Source organism: Oryzias latipes, chromosome 7, assembly GCF_053564925.1.
Source record: "Oryzias latipes strain Hd-rR chromosome 7, Olatipes_Hd-rR_3.1".
Lineage (NCBI taxonomy): Eukaryota > Metazoa > Chordata > Actinopteri > Beloniformes > Adrianichthyidae > Oryzias > Oryzias latipes.
The window spans coordinates 28,668,225-28,679,000 of record NC_136243.1 but is presented as its reverse complement, the minus strand read 5'-3'; the positions used below and the strand labels follow the sequence as shown (position 1 = coordinate 28,679,000).

The following is a 10,776-nucleotide window of genomic DNA, read 5'->3' as shown; positions in this document are numbered from 1 at the left end:
TTCAGTCCTGAAGAACACGACAGATCGGAAGAGTCTTAATTCCAGCTGGTAGACACCAAACAGAGGAAGCCCTTCGAGTCTCTGGAGGTTTGAATCCCTGCGGCTGCTTGTTGTTGCTCCATTTTCGCAAACGAATACCAGGCGGGCGGGCAGGAGGCGCAGAGGAAGGAGCAGCAAGTTTCTCACTGGTGAGCTCAGGAGGACTTATTTTAAAAAAAATGCATTTTTCATTTTAAATCGATTACAGTTTTCTTTTTAATATGTAGACATAATATTAACTGGTGAGGGTTTGTAGCTCCCACGTTGGTTTGTGTCATAGACTTAGCTGGTTTGGAAATCCTCAAGCTGACCAAATCCCACAGCAGTGCATTCATCTGCATGCTTAAAACCAGACATCTGACCAATCTAACTTGAGTTTTCCATTTCTGAACTTTTGCATTTGCAGAACTGCATGCTCATTTCACTATTAGCGAAATCTTTCTAATGACTTTTCTCTACTGATCTCCAGCCCTGAGAGATTGTATTTATATATAATCAATGTCTTTAGGACAGATAAAGCCTGCAGCTGCTTTTCTTTTAATTAAAAGCCAAGACAGCAGTGGAAATCATCCCAGCTTTAGCTCTGGTCAGTGCGTCACTTACACAAACTCAAGACTGATGATGTGATGACACACAAGCACACTCACACATGCAGTACAGTGTGCTTGAATGTCAAAAGTGGTTCCAAATTCACATGATTGAAGATTTGATACTTGTCATTCATCATCACTGCAGCCCACACTGGTCTTGTCAGTGAGAAAGTTATTCATGAGTTTGTACCTGAGCTAGTTAGTACATTTGTTAATCCCTGTCAGTTTAGCAGCTCAAACATAATCAATTACAGCAAAAATTAGGTAAAGCCCCATGAAAAATCGATTTTTGTGGTAGCTTCATTTGGTGTTCTTTCTTCATTAACAGACAATACTTTTGGAATTAATGAAGAAATAAAAAAATAGTATTGAAACTGTACACAAAACGGTATAACTTTTGCTTTCTGGAAGTTGGTCATGAAAGCTAAGATAAAGTGCCAAAAAGGCATAAAATACCTATTTAAAACATTAGTTAAATATATATTTTTTGTTTTTCTAACTTAACTTTTTAATGAGTGTGACCTGAACACTGTGGCATCACTCCTGTAAGCAGCTGCTACTGTCTGTCTGTGTGACTGAGTCTTCTCTCCTCTGGTCTTTGCTGTGTGAGCAAAGTTATAAATAAGCGTCTGGAGCCTTTTTGTGTGTGTTGTTTAACCAGCTGCCAGGAGGTTTGTTTGTCTCCTGCAGGTGTTCTCTGTGGCTTTTGGATGACGGTCTCTGACTTGATCTTTCCCAGCCAACACCACTTACATCCCAGCTTTTATATCAAGGGTGGCAGTTTGTTGGTGTTGGTTAGGGATCACCGGTCTCCTGTTTGACTTTTTTTCATTGGGGAAGAGGCACCATACACACGCTCTGGCTTTTGATTTGCGATATTAGTAATCAATATTGCAATGAAGATATAACTTGCGATACATATACAAAATATTGAAAAAGCCAAAAGAATCCTTTCCATGTCACTGCAACAGTTTAATTTAAATAAATAACTCCAATTACACTCCAAATGACCCTCGTCGACACAGGAGGCAAGCATCTAACATAAAAGGCTCCATCCAATTGGTTAACAACGTGAGGGGGTCCATCCGATTGGTCAAATGCATAAAGGGATTTATTTGATTTGGTAAATGGTGTATACCTATATTGTGCTTGAAGGCTCAAGGTGCTTTACAGTCAGTCCCATTCACACATTCACATTCATACACTGATGAACACGGATGGCAACCTTCCACCAGAGGCTAGGGTTCAGTGTCTTGCCCAAGGACACTTTGAGGTGGGAATCTAACCTGCAATCTTCCGATCAGATGTCGACCGCCCTATCGCTGCACCAAAGTAGCCCCCTTGCAGCCTAAATACTAGAAGCTGCCATGAGACTGCTTTAGCACTTTCAAGGTAACCACCTATCAAAATTTTCGCTGACTTTTGCGATACGCATATTGCGCAGCTTGATATCGCGATAGCGATAAATTTGCGATTCATTGTGCAGGCCTAGTTAGGAGTCTATTGTTGGAATTTATTGTTAGAAGATTTCAAAGACTCAAAATGACAAATAGTGGTTTTGGGCTGCACAAGCGAGAATGCTCTGGTTCGAATCCCAGCTGGGACCTTCCTTTGTGGAGTTTGCATGTCCTCCCTGTGCATGCATGGGTTTTCTCAATGAGTTTTGGTTTCCTCCCCTGGTCCAAAACTATGCTTCAATATTGTTTTCCGCTCAAGATTGGTGTGAATGTGAGTGTGTGTTGTTTTATGGCCCTGCAACAGACTGGCAACCTGTCCAGGGTGTATCCCGCTGTCACCCAACAGCAAATGGGATATGCTCCAGCAACCCTGTGACTCAGAAAGGGTTAGGGTTTCCTTGGGTTCAGAAGATGGATAGATGAAAGTTATGGTTTTTAGCGATGCAGAAAAACTCCAGGATAGTTCCAAAGACTAAGTTCAGGTGCTGGAGAATTTTCAGGGAATATAGAAAGATTTCATATTTTAATTTAGTTTGGTTTGCTTGCACACTCAAGAAGACCACACTACATAAAAATATTATGAAACAAATCGGGATCCCCTTTACCTTAAACTAAGCTTTTGAAAGGCAGGGAAAAAAGTACAATGAAAAAAAGGATTAGGGCTAATTGTATTAACCCTCAAATATAAAATTCCATACTGTAACCATGTATAACAACAAGCCAAAATTTACTTGATGTGAAGCAGGACTTTTACCTTAAGGCAAAGCAGGATTTACATAATTGGCCTGCATCAAAGTCCGGTTAGGCTTTCCCACTTCCAAGTTATCTGAGGAAATGAACTCTGGAGTGGATCAAACAAGCTGGTGTGAGTGCCTCAGTTTCTATATTTTTTGTCAGTGGTGTTTAATGTTTGTGGCCTTTAAAATGTTTGTAGGTTGATCAGCTTATAAAATTACTTTTAATAGAACTCCAAATTCTTACAAAGCTATGAAAACATTGAAATGACCTTGGTTTCAAAAGTAAATAATAAGTCACTAAAATAGTTTTTTAATATCTCAATATGCTATCGAGTGGTTAGTGACCTATCAGTGTTGAGCTAAAAGGGACTTAATCATGTATTTGGCACCGGATCCTCCTTTGGTTCTTTTCCCCAAGTATTTTTTCTGTTAGCGTCAGATTTCTGCACACCTAAAGTCCTCAATTAGGACAATGTATTTTAAAATCATCTAGTTAGCTGTGCAGCCAAGTATAAGAGACTCAAAACACTTGCGGAGATTGATGGCATTGACTGGTGACCTGTGGGGTCAACTCCAGAGGAGATTTAGAGAGGTCACACTGTCAGTTGGTTGACCAAAATAGACGCATCTCCTTCACTTTTCAATCTATCTCTTAGGCTGAAAGCTGTCATTGTAGGACATGCAGTGAGTCATACGAGGAATACTACAGTACAGCACAGTTTTAGTTTTACTGTAATCTTAATATCAGTAAAATGCTGTACAGAATGTGTGTCTTGAGAGATTGATGAGTTTTAGGCATCAGTGAAATGTGCAGCAGCGTGTTTGTGTTCTGCTCACAACTCCACTGCCAGCTTGTTCGCTGTTGCTTTTGATTGGTTGCTTCTGGTTCTCTCAGGTGTCGACACTTGTAGAACATCTATGAGCCGATACCCCACCGGAACCACAGTGGCTGACTCGCAGCAGAAGCTGGTCAAAGAACATGCTGCCAGCCCACATGAGTGTGTGACCAGAAAACTGTTAAATACATAATGTGTTTAATGCGTTTGTTAACACAGATACAACTAGTTTGTCACTTTGTCAGTCTCCCAGCTGCCGCTTGTTTGAACTTTCAACCTCCACATCCTCTTTGTAGAGAATGCTCCTCCAGGCACGCTAACTGTCCCACAGAATTGTAATGAGGTGCTAGGTGCCTCTCCAGAGCTTTGGGCGATGCATGCTCCAAGTGCTGAGGATTTTGCTGGTAAAAATAGAAGACCATAGCTGCAGGCTTTTTTTTCCCATCACTGCAAGATTAGCAGCTGCTAAACACTCGACTTTGTTAAACACTCGTAAATGCGGCATTACAAAAAATACAACATTGCTGTTCAGCATGACTTCACTGCTCCCAAACGCAGTATAGTATTTTTATAATATGACAGATTTTATGGGTTATCATCCACCTATTTTCTTAACCCGCTATATCCCTTTCTGGCTCACAGGATTGCTGGAGCCTGTCCTGGCTAGTGTTGGGCAAAGGCGGGGTACACCCTGGACAGGTCGCCAGTCTGTCGCAGGGCACACAATCACTCCCACACACACTCACACTCATGCACACTTAGGGACACTTTAGACGAGTAACCAATTAACCTATGACGCATGTTTTTTGGCTGTGGGAGGAAGTCAGAGAGCACAGAGAAAACCCACGCATGCACAGGAATAACATGTGGCTCCGCACAGAAAGCTTCCATTCCAGTTATTTTGAGTAAAAAACGATCTGAAAGATAAGGAAAAGATAGAAATCAAACAGAACATTAATGCTATGTCCAGATGGGCTTTTAAAAAATCCTCAGTGACATTTTGCATGCCTAGCATTAAGGAGGAGTCATATTTATGTCATTTTAATAGTTTCTGTCAGAAAGATGTAATCAGTGTCAAACTGATCCCTAAAAATGCATGGACCGATATTGAATGGGAACAAAACTGCTAACAGTGCAGAACACAGAAAGAAACAAGAAGAGAAAAATGTACTTTTGCATTTTCACGTAAAGGATGATTTATTTGGAGAAGAGCAGCTGACTGACCTGCTCTACAGCTTATGCTTGATGTGTCTGTTGCAGGTTCACATGTAAAGGTTAAAGCATGAACAAACCTCTCAAATGACTTGCATCTCTAGAGACATCAAATACTCTTATTTACAGCCATATTTATTTGTTTTTGTTTTGCTTTTGACCTTAATTATGTGTGGATGCATATTCCGTTTCAACATATGTACCTTTACTCATTGCAGAAGAAGATAACATAAGGCGCAGATGATCACCTAAAAATATGAGGCGTGTGCAAAAATCTAGAAGGTTTTTTTGTGAAAATAAGCCAAGCTACTCTCCATGTAGCCCTGTTTATCCTAATTATTTGGTTTGACCTGTTTCTAAGTTCTAAATGAAACCATAGCTGTTGAACTAAAACAAAACACTTAAAATATTTCATAATTTGTATTCCATCATGTTGAAAATCAGCTTGTCATACAGATTTTGAGACTTTTTTTAACTGTATCCCTCTTGGTGATCATTAATTTCATGATTAGTATTATTTTGTGTTTTTATATTTTGTGTTAAGATTTTTCTGATTTGCACATTTTGTAAATCTCTTTATTTCTGAAAGAGAATTTCATAAATTGAATTGCATAAATGGAATAAAACAACATTTTTTTTTATAAATAATTTTTTTTAAAACTGTATAAATTGAATAAAGATACAGTTTTGTAGACAAAACTATGTTCTTTCTGAAAGTCATTATAATCATAATAGAGGCAAAACAGCCACAGTAATTATTAAAGTCAAACTAAGTGTTTAGCCGGCATATTTATGAAGATCATGAAGTTTCTGCCCAGTACCAGCCCAGCCAAAACAATAAGTGAAGGTCCAATGTCACAAAGTTTCAAGTAACCCATTTTGATGTGATCAAGAAAGATGAAAACTAGCTGGAAAGGTTTATGCAACATTAATTTTTGACTGTCTTTTATAGGAAAATTGCAAAGTGAAATTTTAAATAAGAGAAAATATTATAGAATTCTGGTCCTTTAACAGCAGCCTACAGAGTGTGTGCTGCTGTTTGTCTAATGACAACTTTAATAGACTTCAGCCCTTATGACCCTCATCATGATGAAGTGGGGGATAGAAAATTAATGCAAGGGTGGATTACCCATACATGGACAGCCTTCTGTAATCCATCTTTTCTATGATTATTAAAGTTAAGACTAGAGTTGAAAAGCTGCCTTTGAATAGATAAAGGAAAAACATTTTTAAAAAAAATATTCATTTTTAGGGAAATCTAATTTTATTTACAGTTTTTGTAAAAAAAATGTTTTATGATTTACTGTTATTAAACCTGATCAGTTAATCGGTTTTTTACTACAAATAAATCGAATTTTTTTTTTTTTTACTTTCTTCAGCTTTGTTTCAAACAGCTTGTTTTTGCTATTTCTTTGCATTTTTTTGTTTATTTATTTTTTTTGGGGGATTTCAATTTTATTGTCTCTACTTTTGATGCTTCCACTGAAAAATCTCCCTGTCTCGTTTGATTTTTTCTAAAGCCTATTAGTATTAGTTTTTATTGCAGCATAATGATTTAGACTAATTCCAGTAAGAATTGTTTTGCCAGCACCACAGATTCTCAAAAGTTCTGCTTCCCAACTGTCTCTGGAAGTGTCATTTGTAATCCGTCCAGCCCTTAACTGCAGAGATCATAATGACTGAGGCAAAACCCTGGTTCTTGGAAAGTTCTTGGAGTTGAAATGCAGCTTATGTTACATCATATTTGAAAATGGACGAGCCAAACACTGTAGCTGCAGCCTGCTTTAAGATCACAAACTCCTCATCGCTGTTCATCTTAATCTGTTTTTGAAAAAGGAAAGCTGGTTTGGGGCAGATTATAATTCACCAAACTGATCAGACAAAGAGACACAGGAGGTGGGTCAGAGATTTAGGATTAAGCAAAATGTTCTGTTTAGATTCTGTCTGCATTTCAGACAGAGCAAGGAACAGATTTTAAGAGATAGAAAGGCAAGGGCAAAGAGGCCTTGACTAGACCGTTTGAGTCAACAGTTCTCTTCCTCTGGCTAGGACACGCTCACCCTGTTTAAACCTAATGCCAGAGACATGTCATCACACAAACATTTCTTTTGTCCCTCATCCCTCACTCCCTGATGCCTTTTCCTCATATCCTCTTTCTTTCTGTCGCTCTGTGACGTTTTCATGTTTGCCTGATTACCCCATGGACTCACTGCACTAAGAAAGCCTGAAGGAAGAGCTTTGTGAGGGAGGGAAAGCAAGGGATAAAACCCAGTAAGTGCAATGATAAATCCAGAATATGACAGCAGATACAAAACCTCAACACGCCTGCTTTTCCCTGGGCTTGTTGTCAGCCAAGGTCAAGGCAAAGTGCACGCTACGCACGGATTCATCAGGATTAGGAAGTTGTCCCCTTGCAGGTCAAGATACAGCGAGTCTTTTTTTATTTATCTGCATTTTCTGCATCAGAATATCTATTTGCTTAAACATTAATATCATACAAATTTGAGGAAAATACCTTTAGTATTTGCAGTACATTAAAACCAAATTGAATGTTGCCATCTTGAATAAGTAGACTTTTTGTTTTTGTTTTTTTGTTTTTTGTATTTTTGTACAGCACCTTTAGATAACTAACTCATTTTGCAGCAACATTTTTTTATCAAGTTAAACTCTTAATTTTTACTAAAATTAAGTGTGAAGATCTTAGTTTTACTTTTTAAGTTTTTTTTTACACATATACCCAAAGTATTCATTTTTTTTATTTAACAAAAGAGGAAATTAACTTACTACACTAAAAAGGGTGAAAGTTTAGTTTTAGTTTTAGTTGTTCTTTTTAAAAGTTTGTGTTTTTTCACTGAAAATTGTCTTTTTGTTTAAGACAACAAACTATAATTTATCATAAAAAACAAAGTAAACAATAAAACAGAGACAGTTTTTCAGTTTTTAGTTTATGTTTTATGGACCTGTCACAAGACATCACCAGACAGGTGATGCAGACCCTGAACAGGTCTGGATCCCAGCTGGTTTGGAGAACCAGCCCTCCAGCTGTCAGTGCTTGTGAGGACATGTAAATGCGCCAGGAGTGCAGTTGTGATTGGTAAGGCTAAAAACAAACCCCAATCACTTGACTCATCTCCCATTAATCCTGCTCCCTTCAAAGTTCATTTGCCAAAAGCTTCAGTCAATGCTCTATTTGTAAATGCAGCTGGTCATTTCTCACGTAGTGAGAATCTTTAAGTGTCTGAGAAAACAAAGTCTGTGTTTTTATGACTTTGAAATTTGTGTAACAACTTGAGCTCAAAGTTTACCAAGAGTGAAGTATAATGAAAAAGAAAACAGAGTAATGATAAGAGACAGACCCTTTCTTTGGAAGGAAAACTTGAAAAAGCTATAAATAAGCAATCAAAACTAATAAAAGAAAGTGTAAATATAACATAAAGTCACAAAAGAGCTCCCTTTATAATGCACAACGTTGACAAGTAGAATGGGAGACAATTTGTATGTATTTCATTTGACATTTACATAGAAAGACAGTTAAATTTATAGTTATAAAACATAAATCAAATGATCTTAAATTAAAAAAACAGCATTTGCCTGAAGACAATGTTTTGCTTCATATCTATTCTAGTAATGTCTCAAACCAAATGACGCTAAGATTCAGACTTTTGTACCTTTTTTCTTTGCTGGATTATTTTAGTCAGACAGTGAGTTAGTTGCGTGCTGTAAAGACATGGGGGGAATGTGCTCCATGGTCTGCAATAGTCCGGGTCACTGAAAGACCCCGCCATCATTCTGTGACACGACCAGGCTAAAGATCCAGAGATGTCCTTCATACCCTTTAACAGCAGTTGCTGTCTGTACCATTTTTCATTCATGCTGCTTTTATCCCAAGTTTCTCCTCTGAATGCTTCAACTCTGTTCTTCTTTCTTCCCTTCATGGTCTAGTCTACACACTATCAAATATTTTAAACTCTATCCAGAGGGAAGGTCCTTATATTATCTGCATCCTGGCATTGTGACAGGAGGAGCAGCTCTTGCCGACTCATCAAGTGTATCGAGTTGTGCAGTTGTAGCTTTTTTTTTTTTAACTTTCTGCGGACCCTCTTATTTGAAACAGCTTCCTAGAGCTTATTTTCCCCCAAAGCTGCTGTTTTACTTAAGTCTCCACCTGGAAATGTTTTGTTACTGCCCCAATAACATTTTCTTTGAATAGTCTTTACCAAAATAACTAGGTTACAACCATCTTTGCACAATAATGTGCCTTTTGTATGTCTTAAATGTAAAATTGTGTTTATACAGTCAGGTTTAGGATCAGGGATTCCTTGTTACCCTCCAATCTAATCGCATTACTGCAGTCAGCTTTCTGCCAAACTTCCTTTACATGAGAAAAACGGCAAAGAATGACCTTTTAATCTTCAGCAGGGAGGAAAAGCAAAATGGATTTACAGAAAATGTTAACTTCTATAAATAGAGGTCAACCTACCACATCCACAAACCTTAACCTTTCTCGAAATAGGCAAATAAGCGAGACGAACATGCCGGAGCAGTTGACGCATGCCCAACAAGTAAACTGTAAAGCTGTCAGCAAACAACTATATGAGTACATCTTTAATCTCAAAGCCAAGGTGACATTATGAGGTTTATTGAAAACTACCAATTTTGTTAAAAAGCCACCAGGTGGTTACTTTGAGACTTGACCTGGCTCCAGTTCCTTTTTATCGAATTAGGTACCTGAGAAGATGCACAGCTGTACTTCAAACCTGCTTTCTTCTTGTACATGTAGATCAGTAATGATGTTCCTGAGACATACATAAACATTGTGTCTTTCAGTCTGTTTTCTCTGAGTAACTAGGTTATTTAAACAAATGTGCCACTCAAGCTAATGTGGAGTAAAGTAACTGACTTATTAAAATCCCAACCTTATAATAAAATGTAGTAAAATGCAGTAAAATAAAGTGTTTAGTTTGGTTAAGATGAAACATGTTTACACCACGATTGCATGGTTTTACTGTACGGCTCTGCTTGTCTGTGTCTCCCTCTCTCAGCTTTCACTTCGTTGGTCTCTCCCCCTCTCAAAGGCAAACATTGCAGGCAGCACTCGAGGTGCACCGAGAGGCAAACAGCAAACACAGGGACTGAAATACAGAAAGCAGAGAGTGCTCAGGAAGGAGAAAGAAGAAGGGCAAGAGACACAGATTCTTTGTGAAAGTCTGACAAATGCATGTCAGCCCTCAGTGACTCAGCTGTGGACTGGTGTCTTAGCAGGATGGACTTTATTTTGGTTCGCTGGGCATCAAGCAGGAGCAGCTCTGTGAATGTTTGGCGCTCCTTCATGCTTGTTTCTGGCAATGCAGCACTTGTGATGAATGGGAAACACAGCAAGGAAGATGGTATAGTACTTTGTTTTCTATTTGCTGTGGAATGCATGAACTTTTATCGAGATTCTGTCTAAAATGATCGCATGTCAGTATTTTATTCTATCTGCAGAGTTCCCCAGCTAAAAGCTGTCGTCCTGCAGTTAAATTAAAATAAAAAAAATAAAGTTAACCATGAGCCAAAACAAGCTCTTTCAAGTGTTCATGTGACAGGTTTTTAGGTTTTATGTTTTTTAGCAAAAGCTTTGCTTTGAACAATAATCCATAATAGTGATGTAATAAATCTTAATCACTGGTTAGAAACATATTTTAAATAAACATATAAATGTCATTCCTGTAAGCACTAAACTGCACACCCAACTGTTTTACAAGTCTGCATGATTTACATGTCATTCTGCTTAGAAACATTTAGACATGACAGTTACAGCCCAGTTTTCTTTAAAATAGTACCACAAAGACATTTATTTATTATGTCCTGACAAGCAGTCCTCTATTCCTTCACACCATACACTCCTGTGGACAGCATTTCTGCC

At 38.1% G+C, this 10,776-nt stretch overlaps 1 protein-coding gene across 7 annotated transcripts in view; it reads left to right on the top strand.

Moving 5' to 3' along the window:
* The first annotated feature begins 2 nt into the window (after window positions 1–2).
* The window catches only part of LOC101173785 (pleckstrin homology domain-containing family G member 4B), a 38,908-nt gene continuing 28,134 nt past the window's right edge, over window positions 3–10,776 (top strand). For 6 of the 7 annotated variants that reach the window (XR_013657082.1, XM_011476877.4, XM_011476874.4 and 3 more), the window contains exon 1: window positions 9,914–10,258. Coding sequence is in view for 5 of the 7 variants with exons in the window: in XM_011476877.4 (XP_011475179.1) it covers window positions 10,235–10,258 (24 nt within the window). In the remaining 2 variants the exon portion in view is untranslated. Of the gene's footprint in view, window positions 189–9,913; window positions 10,259–10,776 lie in introns of those variants that run through there. The other variant, XM_078949527.1, reaches the window with a different exon arrangement.